Source organism: Trichoderma evansii, assembly GCF_050947405.1.
Source record: "Trichoderma evansii strain SZMC 28006 chromosome Unknown GGI43scaffold_40, whole genome shotgun sequence".
In the NCBI taxonomy this organism is placed as follows: domain Eukaryota; kingdom Fungi; phylum Ascomycota; class Sordariomycetes; order Hypocreales; family Hypocreaceae; genus Trichoderma; species Trichoderma evansii.
The window spans coordinates 60,938-77,633 of record NW_028145166.1 but is presented as its reverse complement, the minus strand read 5'-3'; the positions used below and the strand labels follow the sequence as shown (position 1 = coordinate 77,633).

At 43.4% G+C, this 16,696-nt stretch overlaps 2 protein-coding genes across 2 annotated transcripts; both read left to right on the top strand.

The window, feature by feature from the left end:
• The first annotated feature begins 551 nt into the window (after nucleotides 1–551).
• Nucleotides 552–2,687, top strand: GGI43DRAFT_302940 (uncharacterized protein). The gene is made up of 3 exons (XM_083201568.1): nucleotides 552–569; nucleotides 633–699; nucleotides 816–2,687. The coding sequence occupies exon 3, from the start codon at nucleotides 892–894 to the stop codon at nucleotides 2,596–2,598; it is 1,707 nt and encodes a 568-aa protein (XP_083055260.1). The 5' UTR covers nucleotides 552–569; nucleotides 633–699; nucleotides 816–891; the 3' UTR covers nucleotides 2,599–2,687.
• Nucleotides 2,688–5,741: 3,054 nt separating this feature from the next.
• Nucleotides 5,742–13,104, top strand: GGI43DRAFT_418859 (uncharacterized protein). Its single transcript, XM_083207592.1, has 3 exons — nucleotides 5,742–8,971; nucleotides 9,075–11,515; nucleotides 11,589–13,104. The coding sequence occupies exons 1-3, from the start codon at nucleotides 5,825–5,827 to the stop codon at nucleotides 12,946–12,948; spliced, it is 6,948 nt and encodes a 2,315-aa protein (XP_083055259.1). The 5' UTR covers nucleotides 5,742–5,824; the 3' UTR covers nucleotides 12,949–13,104.
• The last annotated feature ends 3,592 nt before the right edge of the window (nucleotides 13,105–16,696 follow it).

The window sequence follows — 16,696 nt, the reverse complement described above, 5'->3', positions numbered from 1 at the left end:
GGCCTGGAATTGAGAGAGTGGAGATGGAAGTAGAGTTCGGTGGCTTTGCCGTAAACTTGAGTAATTTCCCCGCAGCTTTGAGGCTGTAATCTCCGCCAGATGAACACTGCGAAGAAGCGAAATGATCCAAGAAAGATTTAGAAAACTGGTCTGCATGGGCGGCAAATGCCAAACAGGATGAGACGAAGGTGATGTACCAACCAATCTTCGGAAAGGTAGAAGCGCCATTACTTGACGCAACAACCTCGAATGGGGATTGGATATTCGTTTTAAGGGCTCATGTCATGCCGTGTGCCATAATGAACCAGTCATGCGATAAATCACTAGAAATGACCCAATTTTCTATATGTACGGGCAACTTACCCACCCGGAGCTATTTAATGGCATAGGCATGTGGAGTTGAGAGGAAACAGCTTGACGCCTCGATTGCCCCTACTCAGGTGAGACGAGACCACCCAAGCTCCTCGTAATATGAGAAACTATAAACTATGCTGGTTGTTAGTTATTGCCCCAGTGCAATACTGCGGCGCCTATAGGTTATTTTTTTCGCCCTATAAGATATTAGCAGTGTGGGTCGTGCAGGCGCGCTTAGATTGATTACCATTTGATCATTGACTTACCAGCTGATATAGACCTCTCCGCGTGCTCTGAAATGCATCCACGCTCAAGCATTCTCCATTGCATAAATATAGATGTCATGTACATATTTTTACAGTACCCAAACTCCATACATATCATGTACTCCGAAGAGATTAACGGTTTACACACCTTCCTTACCAGAACAAGCCCTAGCTGCAGTCTGCTGATTTTCACAGTCACCAGACAGTGTTTTGCAAACACAAGCCCAGTTCAATGCTAGCTTAAGATGCCTTCTGTTACCCCGGCAGCATAATGGCGCGTCAAGAATTCAAACTCTGCACTATCAAATTCCGGACCGAGTCCGGCCTCTTTGAGGGTTTTGCTTCGCCAACGCGGAAATATTGGCAAAGCGAGCCGGAACCTAAATATTGGCCACGCAACGATGCAGTCCAGCTCACAGTCAGCTTCCTCGATGGCACCGATGACGCTGCTCGTATCCTGGGCGCCATGAACGCATGGGGTGATGTTGCAAATGTGCGTTTCACTCAAGTCGACAACAAAATAGGAACTGTCAGAATCGCACGACGACGAGACGATGGCCACTGGTCCTATTTGGGAACCGATATTGTTTCTGTTCCTATGACTGACCCGACAATGAATCTCGACTCGTTCACAGTGGACACGCCGGATGACGAACTCCGTCGTGTAGTCATTCATGAGACGGGCCATACCTTGGGGTTTCCTCATGAACATCAACCCAGCGCCACGGTGAAGCGCATTGTCCCGGATGTGGCCCTCACTTGGTTCGAAAAGAACTACGCCTGGCCGAAGTCCCAAGTATTTCGGGATGTGCTCACAGCGCAGGATAATTCAGCTCTGGTCGAAACAGCTGACCCGGATTTGGAGTCCATTATGTGTACCTGGCTTCCGCGCTGGATCATGGTGGATGAAACCCCTGTGATAGGCGGTACAAATATCAGCGTCAGAGATGGCCAATTCGCGGGCTCTGTTTATCCGAAATCAAGCTTTGACGATTTTCAAAATTTTGTCCTGCAGAAGGTCACTGGGCTCCGTAATATAGATGATACATTCGACTTTGCTATCGCAGATTGGATCGGCCCTGAATCGCGGGATCTCGTTGCCATAAAAAGGAGTAATACTATTACGGAGAGTACAGAAGTCTACATTCTTTCGGGTGCTTCTAATTTCAAAAAGTTGATCCTGCATAAGGGAACAGCACTTCACACTACCGACAAAACTTTTAGTTTCGCGATGACATTTTGGAACGATGGCGATGGCGTTCGACGTCCAGATCTCGTTGCGATTAAGAAGTGCAACACAGGCACGAATAGTACCGAGGTACACATTCTTTCAGGGGAGTCGCAGTTCCAAGATTTCATTTTGCAAAAAGGAACTCCACTCCCAAACACAGACGAAACTTTTGATTTCACAATGCTACAACGGCACGTCAATAAACGTAAACCGAATCTCGTCGCCGTTGAGAAAGCCCCCAGCAACACGGGATTAGTCAAGGTGTGCATCCTTTCAGGGGCTTCTGACTTCCAACATACTATCCTAAAAGTGGAAATACGGCCCAACATTACCGTCTCAAATTTCAAGTTCGTAGCAACGTATTGGACAAGTCGCGGTCAAGGCAGTCAATCGCCGGATCTTGTCGCTATTGAGAAGCTCAATGGCGACAGTGAAGACACCAAGGTGATCATCTTTACAGGAACTTCGAATTACCAAGGCAGGATCCCGGACAAGACTATAGGGCTCGGCAACAGATTCGGGGCTTTCACTTGGGCAATGGCGCCTGGGAATGGCGATCGTAGGCCAGATCTCGTTGCTATTAGGAGGAGCAGCACTAGGACCCAAGCAAACAACGTGGAGGTTCATATATTGGCTGGCGGGATGCGGTCTAATAGCCTTTCGAACTTCGAGTTATCGCTGTGGTTGACCTCAACCAACTTGATTAAAGCAATGAGACCAGCTCCGCCCTTGCTAGGTTCAACATGAGCCAACGGAGCAATCGAGGGAACTTGGTGGCAGTAGGGGGCAGTGTTTCTAGAGCGGTCATCTCAAGCTGCGAGCCGCCCTCAAGAGCCCGGTTCTTCTAGCGTCGGCTATTTGCAATACAATAACGTGGTGTTTCTTATGCCTTGGAGCTAATGGAACCTGTCTCTGTCAGCTGTTCTATCCCAACAGGGCAAATGCGTCTCTAGAAGGCATAACAGAACTGAAAGTATGAGCTAGTGTCGGCGAGGTTTCGACAGCTAGCAAACCAGGCGGCCCTTTGAGAACCTCTATTCTTGCAAGACAAAGCAGAGTCTTCCAATAGGATGAATAGTGACTAGAAAAAATTGAATGAATTGCACTCATTGCCATCTTGGCCATTCAATGATGAAATCTAGACGTGTCGGTCTGACTTCCAGGTCGAGGTAGACAACAAGTTCAAGTTTGGCTGCTGCCAATCAAATGCCACATTCAAAAATTCACCGAAGTGCTAAATGGCAGCGGTAATACAAAATCGTTTTAAGTGATACGTTATGCAATCTGAGAATATGTTATGACTGGGGAGGCTATGAGACAATCCGCAAAAGTGAACAGAAGAAAATACAAGATGAGATTTTCATGGAAAAGAGGAATACCATGCACAATTTTGACCTTGTTGCAGATACATTGATTCCGCCTTGAGCCGGCTGAATATTCAATGGAGCGATCCCTGCCAGATCTCACTCACAAGATGGATAATAATGTTCGTTCAAGATGAGACGGTGAAGAACGTCAGGAGTCGATACCTACTTCATATGTCCGCTTTGCCTCAGTGCTTTCACAAGGCTCATGCTTCCAATACTGCAGGGTTTTCCAATATCACTAAAACAAAGATTCGCTGAAATGTGTCGGAAACTCAAACTCCTCAAGTGGCGTCGAGGTTGGTAGCACCACAATGGGTGTTACGTCAACTTACGTGCGACTGGTCAGCCTCGGAGGTTAGTGCAAACCGCCTCATGTCGAAGGGTTTAGCATACTTCAAATCAGATCGAGACTCGACGGACGGTTGTGCGATAATATATCGTAACCTCTCCTCATGCTGTATGCCCGATATGGCGATGATTCATTCACTTTCTCAAATGCCCTGCATCCTCCTAGTCTCTAGAGCTTGACTAAAGCTTATGTTACAGATAACCAATACCAAATATGATGGCGTCCAACTCCTCTCGCGCGACCCTGCTCGCTGAGATCGTTCCAAATGCAGACCCTGTCGCCATTGCCCGCATCGAAAAAAAAGGTGCGGCGTCAGAGAGCCTTGACACAGAGCCTCCCGATCTCGAGCTCGCTTACAACCTCTCTGAAATCCTTGGCGATGATGCGATAGCTATCAAAAATATCCTTTCTCAGGGACAAATTCAAAGTTGGCAAGACGTGGCCCTACAGCTTAAACCTGAAGGAGTGAATGGAGAAGCAAGAAAGACGGCCTCCGCTTCCATTGGCGTTGTAAGTTATTCCAGAGTCATAGCTCTGGTTTTATCAAATACATGGTGAAAAATAGGCAGGTTAGCAACTCTTGCAACGTTTCTGAATTGAATCATGAACCTAACCAACCACAATCACAGATCCCACTGGAATCTCATATCCGAGATGCAGTAATGACTTTCCTAGATGATAACCCGGAGTTTCGATTCGATTCAACACCCCTCGCTTCCATCAACAAAGATGACGCACTGCCTAAAATAGACAAGGACACTCAGCGAGAGGTTATGGAAGTACTTAGCAAAGCTCAGCGAATGCTAGCACTAACGGTTGAACCAGCTCACTTCCAGACCCTCCTCGCCAATCCTCATGTGTCGAGTGCGCATAAAGTGGCTCAGATGCCGAGGTGTCAATTTGTCAAGCTTGTTAAAGACAAGATAAACGCAGCTGCGGCATCAGAGTTGCATGACCGAGCTGCCAGAATTTCCTTGCGTAATGACTCAACTCTTGTCAAATCTCAGAGATAGTCAAGGGCGTCGGCCTCGTGGCCATAGATGGCCCAGATGACACAGCCACGAGAACAGCAATACTTCACAAGGTGGCAAAGGACAACAAAACCAATGTCAGCCTAGACCAACTGTTTGGCGGGCTGGACTACTGCGAGTGCGACGATTGTGCATCTGTCTTGAGCCCAGCCAGCTACTTTGTTGAGCTGCTCCAATTCTTACGCAACAACACTCTTGATCCTGCCCTGAGTGAAAAAAGAAAAAGAGATGCAGGTCTTACCAACATATCCAAAGGGAAATACGAGAACACGGCACTTGAAGTCCTTCTGAGACGGCGACCTGACCTACAGCATCTGCAACTAACATGCGAGAATGCCAATACTCTCATTCCCTATGCGGATCTCGCTTCCGAGATCATGGAATCATTCGTCCTTCACCAGTGCGATTATCCGACGCCGTGGACGAAAAACACCGAGTTTACGCTTGATGTTTTCAATGTCGACGGGGAAACCAGCAATGAGCTCCTCGCCGAGCCCCGGCACACCAGCTACGAAGCCTACCGCATTCTGCAGAAGGCAGTATACCCTGTCAGTAGTTTACCTTTTCATCAACCTTTGACTGCTATGCGCAAGTATCTGAAGTTTCTCAAAACATCACGGCACGAGATAATGGAGGTCTTTTCGAAACGACATGCGGCTCCCGTCGGCCTCGAGCAAACGAGCCAACATGACGAGCTGTACCAAGAGGCACGGACGAAGGCGCTTTCCGCGGAATACCTCGGCATTGTCCCCGAAGAGTACGTGATCTTGACAAAGAAACGTGGGTTAACGCGGTACTGCATCACTTGCGGCCAACTTTCGAAAAGGGAAAAGGCGTACAATGAAAGCATAAGCGTGCGAGAAGTCCGAGACTACTGGGGATACACGACCGATGCCGACCTGAACAGTGACGACGAGACGACGGGTCTTCAATACGTCAAGAAGCAGTTCCTTGTGCGATCGGGCCTTGACTACGTGGACGTTGTCGACCTCGTTGGGACGCACTACGTCAACCCGGCTTACCTGACAAGCATAGACCAGTTCATTTTAGATAATATAAACTGCAGCGATAATAAATTACAATCACTTATAGACAGCCTAAAAGATACGCCGGAGCAGGACCAGGACCAGGACCAGGACCAGGACCAGGACCAGGACCAGGAGCAGGACCAGGAGCAGGACCAGGAGCAGCAGCAGGAGCAGGAGAAGTACAAGAAACTAATTGAAATGCTTTTTGCCGACCAGAAGCTCAAGGAAACGTGGCCCTCTCAGCTAGGAGTAAAGGGTGATGACAGCGAGGAGACAAAGACGGCCAGGAGAAGGGCTTGCATTCAAAGATTCGTGCCCAACTTCGTCAAATGCTTCAAGTGCCTGGGGAAGCGCGTCATTCTCAAAGGCGCGAACGAAGCTGCTGACACCTGTAACATTGACAAGGTCCGCATCGTTCATAAAGACAAGAGCAAACTCTCGCTCGAGGAATGGGACCGCATTCAGCGTTTCATCCGTCTTAAGAAACGCACCGGGTGGTCCATTGAGGAAACAGACATGGCGCTCAACGGGCTCTCGGCAAAGACTAACGACACTGAACGTTGTACCACGTGCTGTAAGGAGCACCAGAGACTTGGTATTACGGAAGGTGTCCTGGTACAAGTCGCTGGTGTCCGCAAGCTGCAGGAAGCGACGAAGGGTGTGGAGCTCGTTAAGCTTCTCGCGCTCTGGGCAAATATAAACACCACTGGCAACCCTTCGCTTTACCAGCAGCTCTTTCGGGCACACGGCATTGTTGACATGGATCCAGTCTTTACCGAAGATGCTAACGACAACTTCCTCGGTCATGATAAGAAAATCAAAGACTACAAGCCCGTTATTCTCGCCGCGTTCAACCTGCGTCCTACCGTCCTGGATGCGGTTCTAACCCACGCCAAGCTGGATGAGGCCAACTTGACCATATGGAGCATGACAGTAATCTACCGCTACGTGTTGCTTTCACAGATGTTGAAGGTACAGCCTGACACGCTGTTAGAGGCTGTCGAGATATTCGACTACGACTGCACATCGGATACGACCAACCCCACTGATACGCTCAAGTTTGTCAATTCAGTTGCCAGCATCAATGATTCTCGCTTGACGATGAGCCAGCTTTCTTACCTCGTGAAAGAAGACAATCACAGCGAGTTTGCACCAAACGAGATGCAGGTTGTGGAAACGGCATCCACACTGTTGAAGGGGTTGAACAACATTGAAGGAAGCTACCCTGACACCACGGCCAACTTCGGAAATGACCCTGCAGAGGACGACCTGGCGAAGCTGTTGAGCCAGCTGTCTTCTCCAGTTCGTGTATCAAATGTTCTCTCGCTCCTCAAGGACACAACTGCTTTCATGGCCGAGGTTCTAGGTGGATTGAAAATTAACCACGATGGCCTGAATGCCCACATGGACTACCCGACCACACCGGACGCCAGGGGAAGTGTCTTGACTGTGAAGGGGCTTCTCACGGAGGACGAAAAAGAGAGCGCCAAAGGCCTTTCGTGCGATAAAGGTTGGTTGGAAGCCATAGACAAGATCGACCAGCAAGCCCACGCCTTCTTCAATGTATATCTGGCACCAATATTTACAAACACGCAATATAATCAGGTGGCCCAGAAGTTGCGATCTGCAGAAGACTCGCCTGACTTGAAATGGGCCCAGCTTTTCAAAATGTTTGCGCCACATCTCCGATCAAGCCTCTGCGAGCAGTTTGTCGTCGAAACAATGGCTAGAACGGCGGAAGGGGTTCCGCTCGATGTGGTAAAGACACTCCTTGCGCACCTGATGTCAGAAAGGGCAGATAATTCCCAGTCTGCTATGGAAGCTCTTCTCGATCTGAAGAGTCTTGTTGTAGATGATAACAAGAGCTGTGGTGGGGGTGATGGAGAAGTCTGGAACGGTTACCTTATACCGCCAACAACAGGCACGTATGTGTTTCTCTGTTCTAGGGCAACGAAGCCATCCGGTATTACTCTAGGTGACCAAGCACCCGTCCCGTTTGTTCGGCAACTGGCTGGCGATATGTGGTTGACAGAACCCCTGCAACTCACAGCGGGTAAATCCTACAGGCTAATAGCAACAAAGCTGGTGGTGACCAGCATGCAATGGAGCGCTCCTGAAAGCGTGCCCACGACTGTTCCCACATCCAGCCTCATACCACAGGTTTGCTGCGATATCGTAGAGCGAATCTCTCAAAAGCTTGTCAAATCCTCCATGCTGATACAGGCATTCAAGCTATCAATCGAGGAGTTACAGTTCTTCCAGTGCAAATCTGTAATCCAAGACTTTGACTTCGATATCAACAAACCTAATCTCAGTGGCATCCTGAGGGTTATGGCATATTCTGATCTGCGGTCTTCAGTTTCCCAGACCACAACAAATCTTATCAGCCTTTTCAAATGGGCACGGGCTGTCAAGGCTAGCGATGTCACTTTAAACGGGATCGTGGACAAGATTTGCGAAGCCACTCAATGGAACAAGGCTGATGTTAGCTGTCTCATCGGCGAGAAAAGATGGAACATGACGGATGTCGCTAGCTACCGAAATGAGAAAGTCCTCAGCGATATCCAGTCCGCGCTCACCATGGTGCGCAAGATCATGGTCGACATGCATTCGCTGTTCAGGTGGTCTTCGCCCTTTGCTGAATTCGACCAGGTAAGCGCCTTGGTCAAGGACATTCGCAAGTCGGCCCGGTCACGCTACTCGATGGCTGAATGGGGCCAAACAGCAAAGGTTGTTCACGATGAACTTCGCATGGCGCAGAGAGACGCCTTGGTGGCCTACCTCGTAGTTCACGAGTCCCTGGCGCCATACCATGTAGTCGACGCGGATACGCTATTCGAATTTTTCCTGATAGACGTCCAGATGGGTGCCTGCATGCAGACGTCGCGACTCCAGCAGGCAATCTCTAGTGTGCAGCAGTTTGTGCAACGCTGCATTCTTGGCCTGGAAGAGGATAAGTATCCGACATTGAAAAACGACGCCCTGGACCAGGAGCGGTGGAAGTGGATGAGTAAGCAGAGTCTGTGGAGGGCCAACCGTATGGTGTTCCTCTGGCCAGAGCTCTACACGAAGCCCGCACTCCGCGACGACAGGAGCGACCTCTACCTTGCTCTTGAGGCGGAAATTCTGCAGAAGGACGTTGACGCGCAGTTGATTCAGGACGCCACCAAGAACTACCTGTTTGGGCTCGATCAGCGAGCGAACCTACTCGTCCAGGGCATCTTCGAGGATGACAAGGACCCAAGCAACCACATCGTCCATTTCATCGCCATGACCCGGAGCAGCCCCCATGTCTTCTTTTACCGAACCTATTCGGCAACCGAAGAGAACTGGAAACCGTGGCAGGTGAGTCGACCACTTGAAAGAAAGCCCCCCCACACTTCTCATGTATGTATGTGTACCCATCAGTCGCGACAACTCTAACCCCGGGCTTGATGCTTGCATGTAGCTCGCTCCTATCGACATTCCAACCTACCATGTCGATGCTCTCTTCCTGGATAACCCAGACAAACCCACACTGCTACCCTCGGAAGGAAGCTACGTCATACCGTTTGTAGTCGGTAAGAGGGTCCTGGTTTTTTTCGGGCAGCTGATCCCCTTTTCTGTCCCTAAAACCTCACCAGAAGACATAATGCTCCCAAATCCAAGCGACAAGGCCAAGAAGATTCAGGACAAGGAACTTCAGACCAAGGAGCTTCTCCGGCTCCACACATGGGAGATAAGGCTTGGTTGGGTTGAGCTGAAGAACGAGAAATGGTCCAACAAACAGGTCACCCTGAGCGGTATCTCGGAGCCCGCCTCGTCTTTCACCCCGCCGCCCATGGACATGTATCAATTCGTGCCATACGCCCGAGAAGAGACTCTACCCGATGGCACCCCAGTGAGTTGGGTGCTCATCGTGGTCTATAACCGAAGCGGCGACGCGGTAGGCGCCTTCGAGTTCCACGGATCGCAGGCATTCATCAGCAGCATTCCCACCAAACAGCTCCCGCAGCTGGCCTGGGACATGCGGACATCCTTTCACTTGGCCATGAGTCCCAGGTCCAGCAGACGGCCTCAGACATGGCCCACGCCGACAATGTATTCGCTCCAAGATCCCGCTACAGGTGTCCCGTTTAACCCCAAGGGTCGGCCGCATGTCCGGTATCCGGTGAACACACTGGACTCGATCATGACCATGAAGGGCAAGGATATTCCGTTCCATCACAAGTTCGTCCACGGCCTGCTCAACCAACTTAATCAAACGGACACGCTCAAGCCCCTTTTCGCCTCCCTCTGCCGCCAGTGCGACGCTGATAAGTCAGCGTTTGGGCACGTCTTGGACAAGCCGGGGGGAGACGCGTCATTCAACGAACTGTCGCAGCCATACTCTCTCTACAACTGGGAATTAGGGTTCCATGCGCCGATGGAGCTGGCCGGCAACCTGCTGCAGAGCCAACATTTTGACCAGGCGCTCGAGATGATGCACAGCGTCTTCGACCCGTATGCCAAGCGCCTGTGGAAGTGGCTTCCCTTTGCTGGGGTCAACACCACCAGTCTTCTCGAGGCGCTTCTCAACAAGTTGCAGCCGAATGTGCCTGACAAATACTCCGGTCCGATCAACATGTGGCGGAAGCATCCCTTTGCCCCGCACCTCGTGGCCAGGGGCCGACCTTTAGCATATATGAAATGGACCGTCTTGCAGTATCTCGACACACTAGTTGCGTATGGCGACTGGTACTTTCGCCACAACTCACTTGAGACGCTACCACTTGCCCTTCAAATGTACGTCCTTGCTTCCCATATGTGTGGCCCGAAGTCACAGCGGATCCCCAAGAGAACAAGAACAAGGCTGGAGACATACTACTCCTTGCTTGACAAATGGGATGCCTTCAGCAACGCCATGGCCCAATTTGAGAATACACTTCTCTTTTCACAGCAAACACCGCACTTGGTCGAGGATGACTTTGGCAACGATCTCGTGCTTCCCAACGTTGCTGGTTCGGTTGGGACACACTACTTCTGTGTCCCTGACAACCCCCGCGTTCGCGAAATCAAGGCCCTGGTCGACCAACGTATCTCCAACATTCGCCAATGCCTGGACTTGAACGGCAAGGCTGTCTCATACAGTCTCAAGGGGCAGAACGTCGACCCAGCGGGTGTTGTTGCCGCATCTAGCCAGGGGCTTAATGTGTCGAGTTTCTTCAACGATCTCGACAGGGGGCTGCCTAATTACCGCTTTCAGTACCTGCTGCCGCAAGCCCTTAACCTCTGTGCAGAGCTCAGGACCGCAGCTCTCATGTTTCTGACCGTCAAGGAGAAGCGCGACTCTGGGGCCATGAATTTCCTAAAGGCCAAGCAGGACGCGGCTATGCAGCAAGTCGTGAGCAGGGTGCGGGAGTTACAGCTTGAAGAGGCCAACAAGACTCTCGAGGCTCTTATTGAAAGTCGGCACGGCCCCCTGAGTCGCCATCAGTTCTACGCATCGTTGGCTGGCAAGGATGGCACGTCCCTGGCAGAGGATGACCTCGACTACGTGGAGATCGAAGTGAAAATTCCAGCGCCTGTAGTGGCCGGCGACCTGGTGTTCTCGGTGCAAGAGAAGGAGGACATGGACAAGTCACTCCTAGCTAAGGTGACAAACGACATGGTCAGCGTGGCCGATATCTTCGCCGCAACCCTGCTATCAATGCCCGCAGTGACAGCTAAGGTCCAGCCGCTAGGGGTAGGAGCTGATATCAGCTGGGGCCCCAAGGACATTGGCCAGCTGACCATGGGTTTCGCACGGATGCTGCGGGTTGTCGCGGATTCCTTTACATTCGAGTCGACCAACGCCGCCAAAAAGGCCAGCAATATACGGCAATTCCAGGAACGCGTTCTAGCTGCCAATGTTGCGGGATACGAGCTGATGTGAGTGGAATCTCTCTTCCCTTTGTCCATGATTTCGTGCGTGGTTGATTATTGACAGCAAGTAAACCAATAGACATCTCAACAAGTCGATAGTCGCACAGCGATCGCGGATTCAACTTGCGAAGCAGGAAATTTCCAACCAGGAACTGGTAGCGAGGAACGCGGCAGGGGTAGTCGAGTTCCTCACCAACAAGTATACTAAAGACGAGCTCTACTTCTATCTGGAGATTGAGACTCGTAAAGCCCTACATCAGATGTACACATTGGCTTACGATATTGCCAAGAAAGCTGAGGCGGCTTTCCTGTTCGAACGCGGACCGCAGGCGCAAGACCCCTCGAATCCCTTTATTCGGTTTGGCTACTGGGATCCGGCACGCGACGGACTACTCAGCGGCGAGGCCCTCTTTCTCTCGCTTAAGCAGATGGAGGCAGCGTACCTGGAGAAGCGCGGACACGACTTTGAAGTGACGAAGACGGTATCGCTGAGACAGATTGCGCCCATCGCCCTCATGCGTCTGCGCGCGACTGGCATGTGCGACTTCAACGTCTCCGAGGTCCTCTTCGACATGGATTTCCCGGGCCACTACTCCCGGCGCCTGCGATCCGTCGCCGTTACCATTCCCTGCATTGTAGGACCCTACACGGGTGTCAATGCTACTCTGACGTTGCGTAAGCATACATACCGCATCAGCAATGATGCCAACTCATACCAAGAACAGCTAGAAAAACACTTTCACAGGAGCAGGGTTCCCATCAACAGCATAGCCATCTCGACTGCGAAGGGCGACACTGGTGTCTTCGAGCTGTCCTTCTCGTCAGAGAGATACTTGCCATTTGAAGGCGCCGGCGCAATCTCTTGGTGGAGACTGGAGCTCCCACAAACGCTTCGAACCTTTGACTATGGCACGATATCAGATGTGCTTCTCACCATTCACTACACCAGTCTCGATGGTGGCTCTAAACTCAATGCGGCCGCCTTGAATAGTGTGGCCAGTTTCGTGCAAAACTTTGAGAAAGAGAGTAACGATATTGGACTATTTGCTGTCTTAGACCTCAAGGCTGAGTTCCCATCTGAGTGGGCCCATACCGCAGCAGAATGGACACCCCAGAAGCCGTCCAAACCCATAACCCTACAGGGCATCGGCGACCGGCTTCCCTTGTATGCCCGTGGCTGTAATCCCATGGCGCGGAAAGTCATCCTAATTACCGAGATGAAGAAGGGTGCCAAGTACTCCCTTCAAACATCCTTAAAAACAACGACTCCTTTTGAAAACATCGAGGGCGAGGGACTAAGTATTGAAAAACTGGAGATCGATGCATCCCTTGAAGGCCCTAACATAGAGTGGATATTAAACATTGATAACAGTGGCCCTAATAATGCCTTGGCAAATATCTGGCTTATTATTTGCTTTATCCAAAAGCAAAAACAGTAGTAAGGAATAATAATACTTTAGGTAACAGGCTGTGGAAATATTATTCTACTATGGCTTAATAAAAAAGTTTTAATGGTTTATTTAATTTATCAGAGGTACATATCAGGTCGGGCTAGGTAGAAAATCAAGTAGAAGTTAGTAAAAAATAAGCTGTTTATACTAAGAAGTTAATATATTATAAATATTTTTTAAAAATTAGCTTTAATAAAAAAAATATTATAACCTGATTTCTTATAATTATAATAAGTAATATGTATCTTAGAGGAATTATAAAATAACTAATTAATAATAAAAAGAGTAATACTATAACAAACCGTACACTAGATAGTTAGTATAAGGTAGTTTTCCTAAGGGATAAACCTAGTAAATAATTCTAGGTTTATATTAGCAGATTAATTAGGAGATCTTTAAGTAATATAAATAAATAATATAATAATTACTAGTAAGTAGATTAATAGAGTTTACTATAATTATAATTCTATATTAATAACTAGCTATTTAAGTTATTTAAATAAGCATAGTAAATCTTAGTTAACTTAAAAAGCTAATTTAAAAAAGGCACTATAAGTTATAAATAATAAATAAAAAGCTCTTTAACTTTATATAGTAAATACTAATAGATAATTTTAATTATTCTAGTAATACTATATCCTTTATAATAAAAGGTAATAAAACTTACAAGTTTATTCTTAATAAAAATATTATAACAGCTACCTAATCTATCCCTTAAATTAAAATGCTAGATATATAGGAGTTCTATTTAGCGTGCTAGTTAACTGCCTGTAATATATATAAGAAGAAGTAGGTGCTTAAGGAAGTTATTAACAGTTAATAGGTATTAGGCTATAGTTTATAATCTCTATTAAGCAGTTCTTTTATTCTTAAAAAAGTTATTTTAAAGGAACTTCACTTATAGGATTTAATTTAAGATTTACCTCTTATAATAGTAAAGCATATTATTTTAAAAATAGCTAATAAAACTTTAACTTGCTATATCTTTTATAAGATTATTTACTATTAAATACAAGCTAATTTAAGGTATAATATTTTCTTTCTTTATATTTAAAAGTAAGAAATAGCTCTGCTAGCTTATTTTAAATAATATTAACTTTTATAGCTATAAGATTATATAGCCTAGTTATAAAAAGGTATATTTTCTTATAACTTAAAATCTTATTATTATTTATTTAAATAATTTAACTAAGATTAGTTATATTATTCTTAACTGCTTTTTTATAAGTATAAAGCTTTAGTAACTAGCTTATTAAAGATCTTAAGTCTTTAATTATAAATTTATTATATATTTATTTTAATATATAAGTTAGAATATTTATTTTATTAAGCTTAATAGCAAGTAATACTTATTTTATAATAAGCAGCTAACTTATTTTAATAAGAGTAAAAAGGTAAGGTATAAAATTAGCTGCCTTATATAATAGCTGCCTAGTATTAAAGCCTGGCTTAAAAATAATTAGGTAAATTCCTAGTATTATAATAAAATTAATTATAATACTATTATAAATGTTTTTATAAAGCTTTTAATTTAGTAAGGAGATTATAAATATAAGGTATTTATTATTAAGCTTTTTTTTAATTTTATTCTTATAATCTAGGTTAAGTTTATTTTTAATTATTAAGGCAAGTTTTGTTATTATATAAATAGCTTTTATTATTATAATAGCCTAATCTTTTATAAGTTAATAATATAGCTTTAATTTTATCTTTTATTATATAAGGCAAATAATATAATATATTAATTACTTAAAAATTTTAATATATTTTTTATAAGTTTTCTTTTTTAGCTTATAAAATAGTAGCTATAATAATAGCTAACTAAGAATAAATAAGTTTAGCTAATATTAATTAAAAATATTTAATTTTTTATTTTTTAATAAGTTTTATATATATAAAATTATATATTTAAGCAAGTTTAATAATATTAAAAGAATAAAAATAAAATTACTTATAATACTTATTTATAATTTATTATAATAATAAAGTAATATTAATATAATAATATTTTATAAGTTATACTTATATAATTTAAAAAAATTAAAGTTATTTAATTATTTAAAATTACTTTAATTAATATCTTTTATTTATAAATAAAAGATTAATAAATATATTACCTTAAACTGCTTTATTATTTTCTACCTGCTTTTACTAATTAAATTAAAGGTTTATAAGGCTTTTAAATTCTTAATATATAAGCTTTATAAATTTTAATTTATTATTACCCTTACTAGGCTAACTTTATATTTATTAATTAAAAATAAAAAATAAATTTTATTTTAAAATATTATAAAAAAGAGTTTAATAAGTAACTAGGGTTTATATTAACTTAGCTAGAATAAGCCCTTTAATACCCCTAACTGCACTTTTATTATATTAACCTAGCTTATACTTTAATTATTAATATACATTTTTAAAATGCTTTTTAATATAAGTGTAGCTAGTATAAATATAAGTATTTAACTTATTTTTATAAAGCAAGCAGTAAATTTTATTATAAAAGGTTATAAAATATAAAATAAAAGTAGTATTTAGTAATAATTAAATCTTTTTATAAATTTTAACTAGGTTTTATAACTTAAGAAAATAATTAAATCTTTATTTATATACCTTTACTTCCTTAAGTTTATAAAGTTATATTAGGTTATAATATTAGTTAATATGCTAAGTAATAATTATTTATAATACTAATTTATATTTTTTATATATTAAAATATATTACTAGGATTTATAATAAAAAAGATTAAAAGTATTTATAATTAGAAATTTTTTAATATAATAAAAAAAAGAGAATAAAATTTAAAATATACTTAGTTATACCTTTATTTTAAATGTATTTAATGTTTATAAGTTAGTAAGAAAAAGCAATTCTTATATTTTTAAAGTATATATATTAGAAATAAAACAGGCTTAAGTGGTAGCTTAGTTAAATGATAAGCATAAACAAGGGGGCTTCTAATAATAATTGGTTCTGACGATGGATAATAGAAGAGTAGGGTTTCTAATTATATGTTTATGTATATATAAGTGTGTTTAGAGGTATGTTCCCGACTTGTTAATAAAATATATATAAGGGTTAGTAGTCCCTGTTTTAACTGGATTTAAATAAGATTCTTAAAGAAGGGAATTAATACTTAAGTTCCTTTTTATCCTACCCTGCTTTTATAAGTATAATTATTTATATTAACTTATTTATAAGATAGCATATTATACTTATACTTATATTTTTTAATTAGGCCTTAGATAAATTAGGACTGGATATAAATAATAAATTCTTTATATAATAACAAATTGCAATTAATATTATAATAAAAGTCTTATATTATTTTATTAGTATAGAAGATTTTCTTTTTTAACTAAGCCTAGGTCTTTTTTAAACTAGCAGTTTTTTTTAAAGATTTTTTAAATATTTTAAACTTACTTGTATTATTAGAATAATATTTAAGTTTTTTTACTAGTGTTTTATTTTTAAGGTTAAGTTAGTAAAAAGCCTATGCTTTTTGCTTTATTATACTTTCTAGGCCCTCTCTTTTTAAAAAGGCATTAAATAATTTTTATAAGCTTTCCTAGTACTTATAAGATTTACTAATTTACTATACTAGAGTTTCTTATAGTAAATGCAGCTTTAAGTAAGTCTTTTTATTTAATAAAAGCATATATACTTAAAGGGAGATATAAATAAAGAGGCAGTTAAAAAGTGTAGCTTTCTTTTAAATTTATTATATACAGGTAAGTA